Source organism: Myxocyprinus asiaticus, chromosome 22 (assembly GCF_019703515.2).
Source record: "Myxocyprinus asiaticus isolate MX2 ecotype Aquarium Trade chromosome 22, UBuf_Myxa_2, whole genome shotgun sequence".
Taxonomy (NCBI): Eukaryota; Metazoa; Chordata; class Actinopteri; order Cypriniformes; family Catostomidae; genus Myxocyprinus; species Myxocyprinus asiaticus.
In genome coordinates, this window is record NC_059365.1 from 13912383 (window position 1) to 13933040 (window position 20658).

The 20658-nt window shown below is 40.3% G+C and overlaps 1 protein-coding gene across 3 annotated transcripts in view; it reads left to right on the forward strand.

Moving 5' to 3' along the window:
* The window catches only part of LOC127413447 (proton-coupled amino acid transporter 1-like), a 54677-nt gene that overhangs the window by 26454 nt on the left and 7565 nt on the right, over window positions 1–20658 (forward strand). The window contains exon 13 of one of the 3 annotated variants that reach the window (XM_051650607.1): window positions 4303–4567. The exons of the other annotated variants lie outside the window; for them this stretch is intronic. Within the exon in view, the coding sequence (XP_051506567.1) occupies window positions 4303–4310 (8 nt within the window). The 3' untranslated portion in view covers window positions 4311–4567. Of the gene's footprint in view, window positions 1–4302; window positions 4568–20658 lie in introns of those variants that run through there. 3 annotated transcript variants of the gene reach the window in all.

Genomic DNA, 20658 nt, shown 5'->3' on the forward strand with positions numbered 1-20658 from the left:
TGAGTCCCTTTGAACATTTTGTTGATTCAATACGGGGCATTTCGCCATCTGATCGGGGTCCCACTCAAGCGTCTTCCTGCTGAAATACAGGACAATAGGCTTCCCGTATGGGACATCTTCACTATCGTCGAAATACGGGACGTCCCGGCTAATAAGGGACAGTTGGCAACCCTAGTAGTAATACAGACAGGTAGGGGTCAATCACCAGCAATAGTAATATCCAAGGCAATCCAGAGAGGTAGTCAATAAACAGGCAAGAGGTCAGGGCAGGCGGCAGACAAGCACAGGTTATATCCAGGTAAACAAAGCAGTAGCAGAAGGCAGGCAGCAATGGGTCAAAACGGGGTAAACAGTCCAGGATCATACACAGGTAAGGCAGTAAACTTAGATAATGCTCAGAAATGTCAGCCAGGGCGAAACAAGACTTTGCAATGACAGAGAGTGAGAGTGAGTCTTAAATAGCTGAGTAAATGGGAAACAAGTGAGCAGGTAATCAGTGCCAGGTACGGGGATTATGGGAAATGGAGTTCAGAGAGTTAAAGTCAATACTCAGGTGATGGCGCCCTCTGGTGGTGAGTGGAAAGAACAAAAGAGGTGGGATTCGTGACAATAAACAACAAGCCGTAATACTTCACCATTAAATGCTGAGTTGTGGCTGAGGCAACGTTCAAGCCGTGACTCTCTGTCATAAACCTGGCAGCGTAACCTGAAATGACCTGCACGCCCCGACAACAAAGGAGAAGGAGAGACCGCAATTGCATTCGCGCTTCCTAAAATAACTTCCTCCCCGGTATCCCGTATGAACGCTCAACAGCGCCCTACCGGGCGACAAATGGTCCTAGAAAAACAATCGCTGACAACTGTCACAAATTTAAGTTTATTTATTGAACTTGCAGTACATCCTCCCAGTAATGCATTACAATAATCTAGTCTTGAGGTCATGAACGCAGTAATTTGTTTTTTGGCATCAGCAACAGAGAGCATGTGTTGTAACTAGTATTAAGTATTTCTGAGATGGAAAAATTATGTTCTACAAACATTGGAAATTTGATTTTCAAAGGACAGATTGGTATCAAATATAACACCTAAGTTCTTCGCTGTAGAAGATGACGTAACGGTATATTCATCGAGAGTCAAATTATATATTAGCGGCTTATTTTTTAGAGGTTTTTGGTCCAATAGTTAGTACCTCTGTTTTGTCAGAATTGAGTAGAAGGAAATTTCTGGCCATCCAATCTTTGATTTCATTGATACACTCTGCTAATTTGGAGAATTGTGAAATTTCATCAGGTTTAGAAGAAATATAAAGTTGGGTTGTCTTGGAAATGCGATGGTGATGTTTGTTCATGTTTTACTGCATTTTTTGTCTATCTGTATTGTGAAAAGTCTTTTTATTTTGGTCCTAATATTTGATGATAGTGAAGAGACGTTTCTGTTTTCTTTACACATCTGTCGTTGTTTGGACAAACTAGTCAATTCCTCAATAGCTTATTACAAGTAGTCCTGCCTCAAACTCAAGTTAATTGTTGAGCCAAACAATTTACATGACGGCCACCAATGGCTTACGCATATTTTTCTCTGCACATTAAGTTGATATCAGAGAAAGCTTATAAACCTGCAGTGTGTAATTTTTTCACCAGTAATGTCACCAAACGGAATTGCAAAAATAATGACTGTTTTCAAACAGGTTTTAAACCCCCCATCTGCTATTGTTTGGCCAACAGGTTGTCCCACCCCAATAGGGCTGCAACTAACAATTATTGTATAAATGGCTAATTGCTTTGGTATAAAAACATGTCCAAAATTTCTGATAATCTCTTAGGACCAAATACACTGATTCTGGACTGTCATGAAACTGTTTCTGTCTGATCTGATGTCTTATTTTCCTATTTTTTATTTTCCCAATTTTTAGAATTTTATGTACATAGAAATGAAACTGGATTAAAGACTCAATTCAGTGTTTGCTTGCTATTTTGCAAGCTCACATGTTGTGGTTTGATTTAAAACCAGACTTCAAAGGAATGCACAGTCAGTTTAACAATGCATAAATGTTTTGCAAATTCTGTTTTCATCTTTTCTACTAATTCCTCTTGTTCATTCTTTACAATCCATTTTAATTGATATGCAAATTGTAGGGAAATGAATGTGTTTGCTATTTCAATAAGAATAAGTGTTTCAAGACTGATACTCTTGAGACAGTTGCTAAAATGAAGTTATCTCCATGTTCACATGAATGCTGTGGAGTGATTGCTCAACCTCGGATGTTAAGGGCAGCTAGCAGAATTTATAATGGCCATTCAGCCTTCCTACAGGTGAATAGTTTGGTTCTTGCTGTTTGAATATCAGCTGAGACTGATGTGCTCTTTTCTAAGGCTAAATGACATGTCATGATTGATTCTCTCCAAGAGCTGATTAACCTCTTAACACTTTTGTTGTTCTATTGAAGTATGAGGTGCAAATTACTTTCTATCTTTGCTTCTTTCTCAGTAGCACTATTACTCATTTTTCATGCAGATACATGGTGTTTTAACATGGAAATCTAACAAAACCAGTTTTGCTTGTAAGTTTACACACCCCTTAAAAATCTGCAATGTGTTTAGCATTTCTTAAAAAATAAAGAAGGAACATACAATTATTTATTTATTTAGTACGGCCTTGATTAAGCTATTTGACATAGCAGATATTAAACGTATACAAGCTACACATTTCACAGATTCTGCAAGAGGTTTGTAAACTTATGAGAAAAAGTATATGTAAACATATGAGCACAGCTTTATATAATGAAGCACTCTTTCCAAGAAGGAACACTTGGGTAAGAAAAGTTGAGGACATTTTTGGGTAACTATGCTGAGTATTATTAGATAGATGTGACTGAGCGAACTTTCACATCAGTTGCTTGGTTTAATTGATCATCTATTGAATGTCAGACTCATTTGTCTAGCAAACAGGCTAAAGAAATGTCTACCTCTCTCTTCTCACATGGCTTTCGTTGGAAGCTTAAGGCTGCCGATTAACTCCTTTACTCCAGAAACTAATGTGATATTCTCAAGGTTTTGTGATGTTAGGACTGTGTAGAGATCCTCTGAGCTGTAATTGGTGTGTCAGCTAGGATGACATAGTTGCAGCTCCAGATGAATTAGCAAATAGATCTTCACATCTCCCCACACTCCTCCTCCTCCTCGGCTGTATGAAGTACTTGGAAGAACCCCAAAGACTGTGGAAGTGCACAGCAGGAGATGGACAAAAAGGCAGAGTGTTCTGTTCATCTTGTCACATCACTGCTTGGAAGTCAATCCATTTTAAAGCTTGCAGATTAAGCAGAGGCCACGGCTATAATGGGTTCCATCTGAGTTTGGCAATACCTCGACTGAAGAATACTTGATCCGACTGCTACTATTAAACATGCAGCAAGTGATGTTTCTTGAAATTGCGAAACCTTTTAAGAACATCGGTCACTGCAAAAACAGACATGTGAATCTTCAAGATAACGTTACCATGTGCCTTTGAAAATTCACTATGACGTGAGCTACTTCTATGAATAAAAGATTTTAGAGATTGAAACCTTAATACAGAAAACATATAAGACTAATCTTCAGTGTTTGGCCTAGTTGGTTTAAAAATTATGTTGAAAATCCCCAGTTTCTTTGACAGATCTTGATTTTTTTCCTTTTTGTTTGGTTGATGATCACTGTCCTGGCTGATGTTTTTTGTGTTCTGTTTGCTTTCAAATTGATGAGGTCTTATGAAACCTGATGTTTTCCTATTCACCTGTAAGCCTTATTATAATTTTGCTGTATTGAGGTCATAGAAAAGAGCCCAGTGTCTGGTTGACATGAGAGAATGTAATCAAGCTATTCTGAACATTACACATAAGCTCTGTTCCAAAACCTATTGAGCTGCCTTGTTGTCTTCCAGATACATAGACTGCCTTCTAAAGGGCTCTTCACACCTAAGGCATTTTTGCATAATTTTTCTGTTTTTCAATTGTTTTTCCATCTAAACATGAAATAGATGGACGTCTTTGACCATTGCGTCACATGTCGCTGTTTATATTTTGGCCAAAAGAAGGCATCTTTGAAGGTGACATAAATATGCTGCCTACCTTTTGAAACAATCCTAAAAATGCAGTCTGGTTAGATTTTTTTAATAAAGTTATTGAGCACGTTGAAAAGATGCTATCCTCAAAGATCCATTATGTAAAAATTTTAGTGGGTCTGAAAATTTCACTCAGATGAGGTATGGAATTGTCAAATATGCGTTTTATGCATCAGTTTAATTTGATATATGGCTTTTATATTCCAGTGACATAGCAGTGTTTTGAGAAGACCATCACTTTGGGTGGAGATTTACAGAACAGAGCGTCTTTGTTTGAAAACAGCAAAGATATCCAAAGGCAAAACATACGGCTAAACCACAAGACCTGTCTCTCTTTAAGTTTAATATTTGACTTTTAAAATCTCCAAGAAATGTAAGAGGTGTTGTCTTGTGGCAGCCAAGTGTGCCACTGGAATGGACTATATACTGTAAAACAGATGAATGCTAAAAAATGGATCACGGACATGCACAACTGAGCATCTATGACTGAAGATAAGACTATGTCTCTCTGTTTCTGTCTGCCTCATGAAACATATTTTTTTGTTGTTGTTGTAAAAGAACTGTTGAGATATTGTCAGCTTGTAATTGTAGTGTCACGCTCCATAAAACATTAAAAACTACATTCCCTCAAACCAAAAAGCTTTGCTATATTTAGGGCACAGAATTATCCCCAAAAGTGAGTTAAATCTGACAAAATCTCCATTTGGGGACATTTGGGGAGGTCCTCATTTGGAAAAACAATTCATAAATAAAATATGTCCTGAAAAAAATATCTAATAAAAATGAAAAACAAGCCTGTGGTATGTCCCATTGGTATATTTACTTAGCAAAATTTCCCCTCAATGTTAGTAAAACATGGAATCACCTACATTGTGGGGATCAGCCAAAGTCCTCGTGAGGAAAATGCTGTAATTAACATAATAAATTAAGGCTTAATGAAAATGTAAAAATGCAGGAAGGTTTCTGTGATGTTTAGGGGATATAAAATGTAATTAGCTCAGTATAAAAACAATAGAAGTCAAGGTAAAATCCTGAGCATGATAGAAAACAAATGTGTGTGTGTGTCTGTATGTGTGCATGCATGCACATGCAAGATGGTAATATGTTAAGCTATCATTCCCATCTTGTCTTTACAAGCATTTGGTATGCCTGTGACAGGCACGCACAAGTTATGTTGGCTAAAATACGTGCTTCGTGGTTTCTTGTCTATTATTACAAGAATGACACCATTTCCTGCTACTAACCAGAGATTAGCATACATCATACATTTGACAGCTGCAGTCGCTAGAATAAAAGCATCCTATACCTGTAATGCTGTACAGCGCTGCACGACAGCCTTTCAATGACTACTTGGTCATGGCAAAGCAGCTGTTTAACCCTTGAATGCAGTTCCAGGTCAATTTGACCTGTTTAAACTTTTAACACCAATTAACATCAACTTAACTTTTAACTTTTTGGTCTGAAACTTCATGACATCCTCCACAAAGGTGATTTGGATCTGACAATGTAAAAGTTATTAATTTTATGTTTTTATAAACTATCCTATAAAAATAGTAATAAAGAAGTTGCTACAGGTCTATTTGAACCGGTTTATATAAAGACTTATGAGAATGCTGTAATATGCCAGAACTTGTATTTTAAAATTGTAATGCAGTGAAAACATGATCAAAATTACACCAGAGCCTAGAACTGTTTGAAAACAATAGAACCCAATATCAGTTGGGCAACATATTTGTTAAACCACGATAGAAACAAATGTGTGTGTTTGTGTGTGTATATAAATTTAGAGCATTTACTTTATATAAAATTAGTAAATATTACATTTGTAAATTAGTGAAAAGTTGGTTATTGATGATAAAACTGTTTTTTGGGGGAAAATGTGCAAATTGTGACTGTTAAACTGCAATTGAACAACCGGGTCAATTTGACCCGCTAAGTGCTATAGTGTTACTTGATTGCCCACTGCACGGAAGGGTTAAAGGCATTTCACATTCAAGCACTTCTGGCCACAGCATGAATGCGGAAGTTGTCTGTCTTAAATTTTTTCAAGACTTTGCAAAGAATCACTTATGCCTGGTTCATGTTTGGATGAAAAAAAAAAAAAACTCGCACAAAGGGTCCCTCCTTTTACTCATTTAGGGATAAGAAAGGAATTTGCCTCGAGGAAAAGCTTTTGGAAGTAGGAATTAGCTTTAGGAACTCTGCACTTTAAGGTTAAGTTTATCATTTTTTCTATGTTAAAATACTTTCTCAAATCTCAGCTCAATACGCAGACAACTATAAAACACTGTGGCAATGTTGGCCGACACGGCAACATTGACTCAACAAATTGCGAGAGTTTGGGCCTTTGTTTGTCCAACCAAAAACAGTAAGGGGAGGGAGTTTTTTTGGAAATATGTAAAAAAATATATTTTTGCAATTTCATTTGGTGATGCTGAAAAATCACACGTAACCTTTAATTCATAAATTTCAGCTCAGACGATGAATGGAATTGTGTGTGTGTGTGAGAGACGTGTAGAAACCAGACATTAACACTCAACTTTTTTATACTTCATATAAAGGCTACATTCTCACAGTGGAGTGCCTGCTTGAAATCAACTGCACCAAAAGTACATCAAATCTTGGAAGAGAGGAGAGCTGAATTATTGAGTTTCCAGTGGTGTGAGTGTGTACTTGTGCACTCTTAATGGAAAGTAGAATCGACAGTGTGTGAGCCCCCTCTGGTCCTTTACTTTTTCTGGGAGTGCACTGCTTCCTCTGACAGCACAGACACATGAGCACCAAGGCATTCAGACTTTGCTGCACTCCTCTACTTTACCTCTGGAGCTGCTGAAATTGACTTCAAGTAGCCTTAGGGAGGCTAAAAACCTGAATCTTTCTGTCCTGTTTAAAACAAAGGAGATGCTTGAACCATGCGGCTCCAAATGTCTCTGAAAATGCCATCCAGTAAAGAGCGATGGTCTTTAAAACTACTTTGACTCAAGTGATATCATGCTCATCGTTCTTGTGATGATTTGACCTTTAATTGTTTTCAGAGGCCTCCTCATCATTCCTTAATTTTGACCTTTTACTGTATACATGACATGTATATTTCACATTTTCACCTCTGGTAATAGTTCAGTCTGAACAAGGTGGAATATTTGTTTTTGATTTAAGTAGGGAATACCGGAATTGGTTAGCACAAGATTCATTCTTTGTTCAATATCTCTGGTGGAACAAATATTAAGAGAACCCAACTGGGTCCAAAAGAAAGCTTAAAGACATAGTTTATACAAAATGAAAATTCTGTCATAATTTACTCACTGTTCAGAAACCCCTTTGGCTTGCTTTTCTTGTGGAACACAAAAGAAGATATTAGGCAGAGTGACAGTCTCAGTCATTATTCACTTTTATTGTATAGAAAAAAGATGCAATAAAAGTGAATAGGGACTAAGACTAACATACTGACTTGGATCTCCTTTTTGTGTTCCACAAGATAAAGCAAGTCCAATGGGTTTGGAACATAAGGGTGAGAAAAACTGGTGATGGCTGAATTTTCATTTTGGGTGAACTGTACTTTTAAAATGCAACAGTTTTAAGAGGAAAACTACAAACAGAAAAGTAAAATGTTTTAATTTTAAGCCATAACACCACTTAAAACACATCTGTCCGATATAATTATTTGTATGATTAATATGATTCATTTATGATATATTATTTTACCAATCTTTTATGTCTTTGTAATCACTTGAATAACCAGTAGGGACTTTCAATGTTTTTTTCCATCTCCATTTGCCTTATTTATCTTGTTATATACTCTGGTATATGTTATCAAAAAAAATAAATCACTTACATTGATTTGGTTTAAATATGAATGAATGAATGAACATTACATTTATATAGCACTTTTCTGACACTACACTCAGAGCGCTTTACACAGTGAACAGGGGACACTCCTCAACCACCACCAGTGTGCAGCATCCACCTGGATGATGCAACGGCAGCCATAGTGTGCCAGTACACTCACCAGCTATTTTGCGGAGAGGAGAGAGTAGAGTTAGCCAATTAGTGGATGGGGATTATTAGGAGGCTATGATTGAGAAGGGCCAATGGGGGGAATTTAGCCAAGACACCAGGGTTACACTCCCTACTCTTTACAAGAAGTGCTCTAGGATTTTTAATGACCACAGAGAGTCAGGACCTCGGTTTATCGTCTCATCCGAAAGACAGTGCCTTTTTACAGTATAGTGTCCACATCACTATACTGGGGCATTAGGACCCACACAGAGTGCAGGGTGAGCACCCCCTGCTGGCCTCCCTAATATCTCTTCCAGCAGAAACCTTAGTTTTCCCCAGGAGGTCTCCCATCCAGGTACTGACCAGGCTCAACCTTGCTTAGCTTCAGTGGGCATCCAGTCTTGAGCTACAGGGTGATATGGCTGCTGGCAAATATCTCTCTATTAGGGCTGTGAATCGATAAATTTTTTTTTACTAATTAATCGCACAGTTTTTTGTGATTAATCACAATTAATCATGGTACATGATACATTAAAACAAACATTAAAATACAATGATAAATATATTTACTTAATACTTCGCCTCAAAAACTTGCAAAACATTTGTTAGTCATCATTTATTTTAATTATTTTAATATGTACATGTTAAAATTTTCAATGTTCATGTTCAGTATTTTTGCGGATAGAGTTAATTTTACATTTAAACGGTTATAAATCTTTCAATCAAAAATATGTATGCATGGCATAAAATCATTGGACATGCTGTACTTAAAAGTTGGGAAAAATCTTCTGAGTTTAAGTTTAAACTGATTTTTGAGTTTAAAATAAACATACCATTTGAGTTGGATTCCTTGTCTCCCGCTTCCTTCTTTCCCCTAACTAAGAACCTTGTTACGGTGGTGCCGAAACCCGGGATTTAAGGGAGGAAGAATGCCACCATGGATCCCTCATCTCTGGAGGATGTTGTCAAGACCCTCGCCAGCATCCACCAGAGACAACATCAGGCCCTCCTCGAGCTGTGCACCGAACAGGAGCTGCGGTTCACTGTGCTTCTCCAGGCCCAAGCGGCGGACTGGCAGATGTTCCGGAGCTTGCTGCACCAGGAGGATGCTGCCACTGTGACCCCGGACCCCACGACTGCCCCACCCCCAAGTCAAGATGGGCCCCCAAGACAATCCGGAGGCCCTCCTGGATGGCCGAGCACCCAGTGGGCGGTCCGGTTAACTGTTGTCCGGGGAAGCCCAACTCGCAGCGCAGCAGTTACTAGAGGAGAACCTCCTGGTGTACGCCGATTTGAGGAAAGCCATCCTGCAATGCTCGACGACCATTGGGGAGCATGGCCGCCCATTTGCCTTCGCCCAACAGCTCTGGGACACCTGCTGGAAGTGGTTGCTGGCTGAGCAATGCAACATGGGAGCTGTCATCGATCTGGTGGTACTGGAGCAGTTTATCACTCGACTTCCAAGAGACACAGCGGAGTGAGTCCAGTGGCACCGCCTGGCATCACTCCAAATGGCCATACAGCTGGTAGAGGACCACATGGCAGTGTATTCGGGAGCCGGCGAGCCCAGAGATCCTTCTCTCTCTCTCTCATTCTCTTGTCTCCCCTCCTTCCCCTGCTTTCTGTCCTGTTCCTCCTCCCCGGAAGCAGGGAAGAGCCCCTCTCAAACTGGCTCCTCGGCTCCAGGGATTGCACTACCCACCGGTTTCCCCTGCTCCTCTCAATCCCAGGTTGGTGGACTCACTTTCACGGGCATGGAGCCTGGGCCGGTCTGTTGGAGCTGCAGGGAGCCTGGACATTTCTGGGACCAATGCCCGGTGATGGAGTTGGGGACATTGGTTCGGGTCCCCGACACACCGCAGGCTGCCCCCAATCAAGCTGGGATGTACCGCATACCCGTGAGTATTAAGGGGAGTACATACCAGGCCTTGGTGGATTCGGGTTGCAGCCAAGCCTCCATCCATCAGTGCCTGGTTCAAGACGAGGCTTTGGGTGCAAGTCACAAGGTGCAGGTAAGATGTGTGCATGGGGATATCCACGATTATCCTGTAGTGACTGACGATTCAATTTCAAGGACAAAAGCATAGTGTTGAGGCTGCAGTTAGTTCGCGCCTCACCTGTTGGCTAATTTTGTGCATGAATTGGCCAGTGTTTCCCACGTTATTAAGAGAAATTTTTGCAGAAGGGTCCTGTAACAGAGTGTTTCGGTGTGGGATTTGTGATTTGCTGGCTGGGGAGGTGGAGCCAGGGCCATCTACGTCAGCTCCGCGTCTGGATGATGTAAGGGAGGTGGAAGTCTCGGCTTCCCCAGCCCTTAGAGGATTTCCCGCAGGCAATTTCCCTCTGGAGCAGACACGAGACGAGACTCTTGGGCATGCCTTTGACCAAGTGAGAGTGATTGATGGTCACCGTCTTCAGCCAGACATTGCACTCGCCTATCCGTATTTTTCTATTATAAATGACCGTTTGTATCAAGTGACACAGGATGCTCAGACAAAGGAAGATGCAACCCAGTTATTGATAGTGAAGAACCGTCTGAAAATGTTATTCCAGATGGCTCATTATAATCCGATGGGGGGTCACGTAAGGCAGGAAAAGACACTGAAGCATCTAATGGCCCATTTCTATTGGCCGGGCATTCGCGGGGATGTTCACAGATGGTGTGCGGCATGCCGTGAATGTCAGCTGGTGAATCTGCCGGCCACCCCAAGAGCGCCTTTGCGCCTACTTCCTTTGATCGAGGTCCCCTTTGAAAGAATTGGTATGGACCTCGTCAGGCCATTAGTGCGGACGGCACGCAGGCATCACTTTGTGTTTATTCTGGTGGACTATGCAACGCAATATCCAGAAGCAGTGCCTTTGTGCAGCATCTCAGCATGTAGTGTTGCGGAGGCACTTTTCAGAATTATCTCCTGAGTGGGGATTCAGAAATAAATCCTCACTGATCAGGACACTACTTTTGTCACGTACTCTACGCGAGCTGTACAAATTATTGGGTATTAAATCGATTCAGACAAGCGTGTACCACCCACAAATGGACTGCTTTAACGGTTTAATAAAACTCTGAAAAACATGATTTGTAAGTTTGTGCACGAAGATGCTTGGAATCGGGATAAGTGGCTTGAACCCTTGTTATTCCCAGTTCGAGAGGTCTCACAAGCCTCCACGGGGTTCTCCATTTCAATTATTGTATAGACGTAAGCCTTGCGGTGTCTTAGATGTCATGAGGGAAAATTGGGAGGAGGGACTTTCAAACAGCAAAAACAAAATTCAATACGTTCTTGACCTGAGAGCAAAACTCCACACATTGGGGCATCTATCACAGGAGAAATTGCTACAGGCTCAAGAAAGTCAGACCCGGCTGTATAACAGGGGAGCTCGGCTGTGGGAATTACACAGGGAGATAAAGTCCTTGTATTACTACCTACATCAAGCTCTAAATTACTAACAAAGTGGCAAGGGCCATTTGAGGTCACACAGCGAGTCGGGAAGTCGATTATGAGGTTAAACGCATGGATAGGAGCAGAGCACATCTTAAAACTGTGGAGGGAGATGGTCCTTGTGGCTTTGCCGATGTTGGAATTGGAGAGGGAGGAGCTTGGGCTGTAGGTGAACATAAAATCCAATCTCAGCACCCTGCTCACTTGCGGAGACCACCTCTCACCATCGCAAATCACGAACGTGGCTCGGTTGTAAAGAGAATTCTCTGACATGTTCTCGCCCCTTCCAGGTCATACGAACCTCATAAAACACCATACCAAACAACCCCAGGGGTAGTGGTACGCAGTCATCCCTACCGATTACCCAAGCACAAAAAAAAAGTGGTTCGAGAAGAATTAAAGGCCATGCTCAATATGGGGGTAATAGAAGAATCCCACAGTGACTGGGCCAGCCTGGTAAGCTGGTTTTGAAGAGCGATGGCTCGGTCCAGTTCTGTGTGGATTATAGAAAGGTCAATGCGGTGTCTAAATTTGACACATATCCACTGCCTCGTATTGATGAATTTATTGACAGATCCCCTTAACACCAAAGTCCCGTGAGAAAACTGCCTTCTCCACACCGTTTGGCTTACACCAATTCATGACCCTTGAATGAATGAATGAATGAACGTTACATTTATATAGCGTACTGGGAAGGCCAGATGGCTCCCTGGCCTGAGTTGGGTGATTGGGGGTATGGTGGGAGCGTGGTTGAGCACCGGCTTGTGAATGGAGAGCGAGATCAGGAGATGAGAATGGTAAGGATCATCACCTGGCAATGATGGTCTCTAACAGCTGTTTGTCATTGCAGTGAGAGTGGAGATGGGCTTTTAAGAGCGTGCTGGATGCCAGTGAGGTAGAGAGAGTTACAACACACAAGCCGAAGAGACTGTGCCGAACTGTGTCGCTGAAAAGCATGTTTTTGAGTATTGCTGCTGAAAAGCGTTATTTTTGAGTTTAAAATAAACATACCATTTGAGTTGGATTCGATGTCTCCCACTTCCTCCTTTCCCCTAACTAAGAACCTTGTTACAGTGAAGTTTCAGGAAGTTAGAAAAAAGGTTACTGCTTTAAGTGCGTTAATTTTTTTTTTTTTTTATGCATTAAACAGTCAACTAATAATCACATTTTTTTTTATTCCCTAGCCCTACTCTCTATACACTATTTAATAGCAGTTTTAGCTGTTAGGGGGGTAATATTTGTTTTGATTTGTAAACATTTTAAATGTTATCCTCATCTCAACATGTTTAATCTTTAAATGTCTGGATAGAGTCAATGAGTGTAGTTAAAGAGGGAAAACATACAGATGTTAAGTTTTTGTGACAGCACCCTGTTGCTTCATTAACCCAATGCCAGTCAACCCCTGTAGCCAACTACCCCATTCTTCACAATATTCTCGTTTTTCACCGAGAACACATTAAACCATCAGCAAAAAGTTACAAGTATTCCGCACATGGTAGACTTGGTATTTGTAGGTGTTGCTGGACTATGCAAGATCAGCTGTGCCAATGCCCCAAAGATGTATATTTCAGTTTCAGGTAATTTAATTTGGTTCAGTGCAGTTTTCTGGTTTGGGAGCCAAACAATCAGTTTAAGACCAATCTTACTCTCAGTGCTCTTAGATTAGCATTTTTAGCTTGATTTTAGTTGCTCTGAGATTCTCTGCAGTGCTCTTTATTTGAAGTGTGAACTGCAAACCCACACAGTCTCTCGAATCAAGGCTTTGAACTAAGCATTGCTACAGCCGTAACCGAGATTAGATTGTGTGAGAGAGCTAGCTAAATCTACTTTAAATCCTGAATATAACAGTAGCATAGGCAGAGTAGCATTAAATTATTAGATTTCAACATTTTCTGAAGAAAATGTGAGTGGTGCTTGCACGCGCAAAACCCACCACTACAGTTTCATGGATGGTTGGCATGGCATCATTATGCGGTTGATAAGTTGTTCTGAGTGGTTTTTAGCATGTTGCTATGCTGGTTGGTAAGGTGTTCTGGGTGGTTATTAGGATGTTGCTAGGCAGTTGCTTAGGTGCTCCTATGTCTGTGATATTCTGGTCTCTAGATATGGCTCAGGTCCCTCCTTCAATGTCAGTCTATGTGATTTTTTTTTTTTTTTTTAAGGCATTTTTTTGTCCACCAGGTGAAAAGTCCATTAGTCTGATGGCTCAGAAAAGTAATAGCACACTTAATAGAACAAAATAAGTTGAAATATGAAATGTTTAGTGTTTTTTTATTAGTAAAAAGGAGTGTTAGCCTAATGTTCTGTAGCTAACTGATTTAAGTGATTCAAGCAATTCACGTCAAAGTGCTAGTCAGCTATCATTTTGCTGAAAGATATGTATATTTCAATTAAGCGAGGTTAAAATTCTGGTTTGATGTGGCCGTATATGCATAAGCATTAATTGTAGTCCTTACAAAGGAGGCTGCTTAGTAGGCTTGGGATCGATGCCTTTTTCACGCATCAATAATCGGAAGATTATCGATAAATATGTGGATTTTTTTCAGATGTAAATTGGGCTGCTCATTCCGCAATAGCATTTGTCTCTTCAGACATAGTATTTCTCAACGCAACATTGATAAAGTGGGAGCGGTAGGATAAATTAAAGGGGGTCGCACACTGGATGCGTGTCATGGATGACATGGCGCTTTCTAAAATTAGAAACAATTATTTATTTTCTAAAAATGTACGGGCACACCGCCAGTGCTCAGGGTCAAGATTCTGAAGTGCCACGGAGCACAACTCACATCGTTTTCCATTTAATTCAACTCAAATCATTATCAAAGGACAAATATTATTTACTTTAGCCATCACTGTATGATCTATTGTGAACATAGAGCCTATTTTCAGTTACAAGTATGTTGTTTTGTGGCTTGACAGCTTGAATGAAAGACCTACTTTCTACATACAGAGAAATTGCATAATAAACATTGCCATTTTTAATCGTTAATTTTGTACAGTTTCACCAGTTTCATAAACTTACCTGCTCATCAGCGTCACTTTGTTCATTCTTGAAGTACAAAATCCACATCAGCTCGTCGTGTGTGTGTGTGTGATATAGAGATACAAGTCCTTGTGGTGGCGTAGTGACTCGCCTCAATCTGGGTGGCGGAGGACGAATCTCAGTTGCCTCCGCATCTGAGACCATCAATCCGCAATCTTATCACGTGGCTTGTTGAGCGCATTACCGCAGAGAATAGCATGAAGCCTCCACACGCGCTATGTCTCTTATGCTATGGCATCCACGCACAACTCACCACGTGCCCCACCAAGAGCGAGAACCACATTATAGCGACCACGAGGAGGTTACCCCATGTGACTCTACCCTCCCTAGCAACCGGGCCAATTTGGTTGCTTAGGAGACCTGGCTGGAGTTACTCAGCATGCCCTGGATTCAAACTCGTGAGTCCAGGGGTGGTAGTCAGTGTCTTTACTCACTGAACTACCCAGGCCCCCTGAGATAGAGATACTTGTTATATTGCCTTCTTGTGATCTCCCAAAACTATTACACCAGACTGTTAAGCAGAGGCCTACAGAGTGAACTGGAAAGCTTGCAAATTGGGCTTCTAATTTAAATGTCATCTAATTTTAAAATATCAATGCCTCAAAAATATTTCAATAAAATAACGTGCTGATCAGTAATCAATATATCGATATTTTATGAAATCCCTATTACTTAGTGTAAAGAGCTCTACACTACCATTGTCAATGATGGCAAATATCCAGTTTAATCAGTTAACATGCACATTCCTAATTGGCATAATTTTTTAACATATACAATGATAAGATGCTGCAGCCAGGTCTGGGGGTGTATTCCATGTGTTTTCCATCTGTGAGTTAGTGGTTTAATTCGTGTAGCCTGTTTTATTATCTTCCCCATTCTTACTATTGTGATTTTATTCTTTGCCTTAAGAGAGACTGAAACAGTATTTTTCATGGGTAATACTACAGTGTTCATGATGATAAATGTCCTAGACAATGAGGCATTGTGTTCTGTTTTCCTCCCATTTTTTTAAAATCTCTTTCATTACACATAACATATTCCTTGTGCTATTCTGTGCCTCTGACAATTTAATAGTTGCTCATTTTGAAGGCTGCTGAGAGGTAAATAGCTTCTTCATGATTGATATGTCTAAGATGAACATTTTGTTAATTTTTTTTTTATAATGGTCACAGACAATAGGCCTTCTTAATAGATGGAATGGATCCATTTAGAAAGTCTCAGTGGACTTGTTACTGACAATCTAGTGTATGTATTTATTTTTGTATCTACTTAATTATTTTTATTTTTGACATGAATGGGCAAAGGCCTTGACATGCATTTTCATCACACTATAATGTTATCTTTGTGCAAGGCTACAGTCTCTTTGCCTTAGATGCATAATACAAAACAACTATATAAGCCAAACAACATGATTTATATAAATGCTGGCTCACATTTCCATGGTACATCAACACATGTGAAAATGCCAGTCTGACTTCTGATGTGGTGTGTGGGCAGTGAGTCATACGGTTGTATTGATCACATTACCAGCATCGAGCACAGTCCAGCTTTCATTAAAGAGATGCAGGTGTGTGCTATGCCTAATAACAGCTGCCTACTGTGTGCTTTTGTCACACTTTGTGATGAGCGGGTCTTCTGAAGAGAGATATTTTTACCTAGAGTTTAATTTTTTGATATTTTTATGAGAATTTCTGTGCAGATCTTAGTGCTTTTCAAGTGTTTTTAAGATACTTTCACAGTTCACATTCATTTCTGCTTTGCTAAAATATAAGCCACCACATCTGTCTCCTGACAATAAACCCATGATGAGCCTCTATTTGTTTTTCAAACAGTCATTGTCTGACAGTCAAGAAGTGTTTAGATAGGTATAATGGGTAATTTGTCTCAGAGCCTGTGCTCCCCTCTGTAGTTTTGTCACAGTACGCCCTTAGAATTCTTCACATGGCAGAGGGGGTTTAGCAGTGTGTTTGAATGTAATTTGTTTTTGTATTGAATTATCTCACTGGTGCTGTCCGTCTACACAGCAAAATTTTCAAAGCCTCAAACACACAAATTAGACTGGCCATGCTCCAACTCCAACCCACTATTTTTCTGGTCATCAGGGGCCAGATTTACTAAATGTTCTCAAGAAAAAAAAAAATAAAATCTTCTTTACCACTTTCTTCTTAATTTATAATTAAGAGAAAACGTAGGAATATTTTGTATTTCCGGAGGTCACGTGATGCCATGCGAGGAGAGGACGTGTGAACAGCGAGCTCTGAGCGCTTTGCTAGTTTTAATACTATTTGTGTCATAAACCGGTGAGATTCGATACACCCTGATTCTTAACTGGTCGAAGAAGACAATATGTCAAAGAATTCAAAATCCTCGGGCTGGAGACATTATAAGACACTTACATTGACACTCAAGCTGATTCCCCACAGCGGCAGGCCAAAAGCTTCAGACTCAATTCGGAAGGTGAACTGAAATAAATCCGGTGTGAATTGATGAATGTGTCAGCAATGCTGACGAAGGTTATTGCAGACTTGGAGGATCTTGCTGTAATACGTAGATCAATCACTTCCATGGATACAAAATTCTCTGAGATGGTTACAAGACTGTCGGACGTTGAGAAATGGATTGATTATCTGGAGTCATCGGAGAGGGAATTAGCTGCTAATCTGCTAGTGACCAAGACAGATTTGGAATGCATTTGGGAAAAACTGGAGGATTTGGAGGATCATAATCGACGAAACAATGTCCAAATTGTTGGAATTCCTGAGCATGAGGAAGAGATATGTAAAATTCCTGGACGGGCTCTTTCCGAGTCTGCTTGACATAAGACATAAGCTGGAAATCAAGCGAGCTCACAGGATCCCAGATCGGAGAGGCTCAGAGATCCGCGGAGGCAGACAGGCCCCGATCAGTTCTGGCCAAATTTCTGAGATCATCCGATAAAGATCTCATGTTACGTGAGGCGAGGAGTAAAGGAAGGCTTTCTTGGAAGAACCACAGCATTTTCTTTTTCCCAGAATTTGCAAATTCGACAAAAGTGAAACGTGATCAATTCAAGCAATGCAAGAAACTCTTACATCAACGGAAGGTCGTGTTTGGTCTGATGTTTCTGGCCAAACTGAGAATAGATGCTAAGAATGGCCGTAGAGAATTTACATGCCCACAGCAAGCATTGTCCTTCATGAAGACACTGAAGTGAGTAAGCCATATGGTGATTTTCATGTTGCTGCCTAGTGGACCTGACTCACTAAACATACACTTGAGTGCCTTTTTTGTTTCTTTTTGTGCTGGTGCTTTTTGAGTTTGTTTTGTGTATTATAATTTCTTCGGGATAGTTTGTGGATGAATCTGCACATTTTTGGTGCTTATGCCTTCTGTTGGCTGGAGTTGGTTTTGTGGAGTATTTCTTGTAGGACATTGGAGTGAGTTTGAATGGCCGAAGAACTGAACAGTTTTTTTTTTTTTTTTTTTTGGTTCCGCTAGTGGCTGGAGCTTGTTTGGTGGAGGAACACACCTTCGGGACAGTTTTGTGGATGAATCTATACGTTTTTTGTGTTTATTCCGCTTATTAGCTGGAGTTTGTTTTATAGATTATTTTCTGTTATGTAATACTGTCTCACACAATTTGTATAGAAGCACCAGACTTGAGAAATCTGACGGCAAAGTTGTCGCATGGGCTCTCGTAGACGTACATGCACTGTTTGAGTTTAGAGGGATGGACGCCGGTTGGCGCTGTCGTGCGCAGGGTTAATGCGCATGTTTTTCTTTTTTCTGTTTGTTTGGTTTGGGGGGAAGTTCGGGGTTTGATTGTTGCACTAATGTTGGAATGTGGTCTTTATCATTTTGTTTTTGACATACAATCTATTTTTTCTAATATGTTAAAATGTCAGATGTTAATATGAGGGGATTGTCTCTCTCCACGTGGAATGTGAATAGGCTGGGGCACCCCATAAAAAGAAGGAAGGTTATTTCTTTTCTTAAACGTAAGCAATATGATATAGTGTTTCTTCAAGAAACGCATCATTCCCCGCAGGAAGCTGAAAAATTTGGGAAGATATGGGGTGGACATGTTTTCTTTAGTGCTGGCTCGAGTAAGGGCAGGGGAGTTATTACATTGATAAGTAAACCTCTACAATTCAAATGTCTCAAACAGATTAAAGATAAATTAGGAAGAGTCATTATTGTTTTAGCAGAAATTCAGGGGCAAAGGTTGATTTTGGCTAATATTTATGCATCTAACGCTGATGATCAGGGCTTTTTTATAGATCTTGAAGGGATGTTGCAAGCCGCTGGCACCCCTCATGATATAATATTGGGAGGACACTTTAATCTTTTGTTGGACTCAGTTCTTGATCACAGTGAAGCAAAAGTGTGTAAGATCTCTAGAGCAACTTTGATGCTTCACAGAATGTGTAAAAATCTTTGACTTTCAGATATTTGGAGACTTTTGAACCCATCTGGTAGGGACTATACATGCCGAAAAGGCATTTGATATGGTAGAATGGGATTATCTTTTTAAGATTTTGGAAATGTAGGGGTTCGGGAATACTTTTATTGGATGGATAGGAAGTTACTTTGTAGACACCCGGTAGTGGCGGTACAAACAAATGGATTAATTTTGGATTATTTTACTCTGGATAGGGGCACCTGGCAGGGTTGCCCTCTTTCTCCATTATTGTTCTGTCTTGCCCTGGAACCATTAGCAGCCACGATAAGAAAGGAGGATAATTTTCCAGGGGTGGTGGTGGGAGGTATGGCACATAAGCTTTTGCTTTACACAGATGATATTTTATTATTTGTCTCTGACCCTACTAGATCTGTGCCTTGCCTCCACAGAATTATGAATTCCTTTTCTAAGTTCTCAGTATACAGAGTCAATTGGTCTAAATCCGAAGCTTTGGCTCTGACAGCGTACTACCTAGTAATGGCTTTCCAAGCGGGCGCCTTCCAAAATTTTGAATTTTTTTTTGCATAAGTGTATTTGGGCATTTTATTCCCAGCAAATTTGTGTGATTTAATTAGAGTTAATTTTGACCCCTTAATAAAAAGGTTTTCGAGTGATGTGAGCAGGTGGGCTTCATTACATTTATCCATGATTGGGAAGGCTAATGTTATTAAAATGAATTGTATTCCAAAATTCAACTACCTACTACATTCTCTCCCCATTGAAGTTCCCCTCTTTTATTTTAAACAATTTGATAGTATAGCTAAATCCTTTATCTGGAATGGTAAACGTCCTCAGATACATTTTAACAAGTTACACAGGCCAATTGACAAAGGTGGGTTAGGTCTCCAGGATTTTGTTTTACAATTATGTTTTAGGTCTCAGACATTTGGCACATTGGTTGCTTCCACCTGAGAGAGCTCCTCCCTGGCTCTTTATTGAATAGGAGGTCCTTGCCCCTATCTTGCCATTGCAAAGTCTTTCTACCAAGCTGCCCAGTGAAGTAAAGACACATCCTGTTATCTCGCACATGCATTTAGTGTGGACAAAAGTTTCTCGTGTGGTCAGTTCGGACATTTATCTGAACGTTGCCGCAAGTATTTGGTTAAACCCTAAATTGTACATTAACAAGTCCCCTTTCTGCTTGACAGAATGGATTGAGAAGGGTGTTACTACACTGGGTGAAATGTATGAAAATGGATCATTGATATCCTTTGAAAATTGTATACAGTGGTTTGGGATTCCCAGATCTCAAGTCTTCAGGTACTTACAGCTGCACCATCTACTCTGTACCACCTTTGGGTGTAGTACGCATCCCCCTAAAGCAGCAGACACTCTTGAGATGGTGCTTGCTGCTTTTAGAAAAGGTCATGAAGCTTCAATGTACTATTCCTGGCTAATTCAGGGTCTAGGGGACGTGGTTTTAACATCTCTTAAGAAGTTATGGGAGATAGACTTGAATTTAGTACTAGAAGATGGAGAATGGGGTAGGATTTTTAAAAATGTCAAGTATATGTCTAGGGATGCAAGGGTGTGCCTCATTCAATTTAAGATTCTGCATCATTTTTGTTGAACACCCTCTAGATTGTATAGGCTTGGCCTTAAAGACACACCTACTTGCTGGCGATGCCAGTTGGAGGATGGGG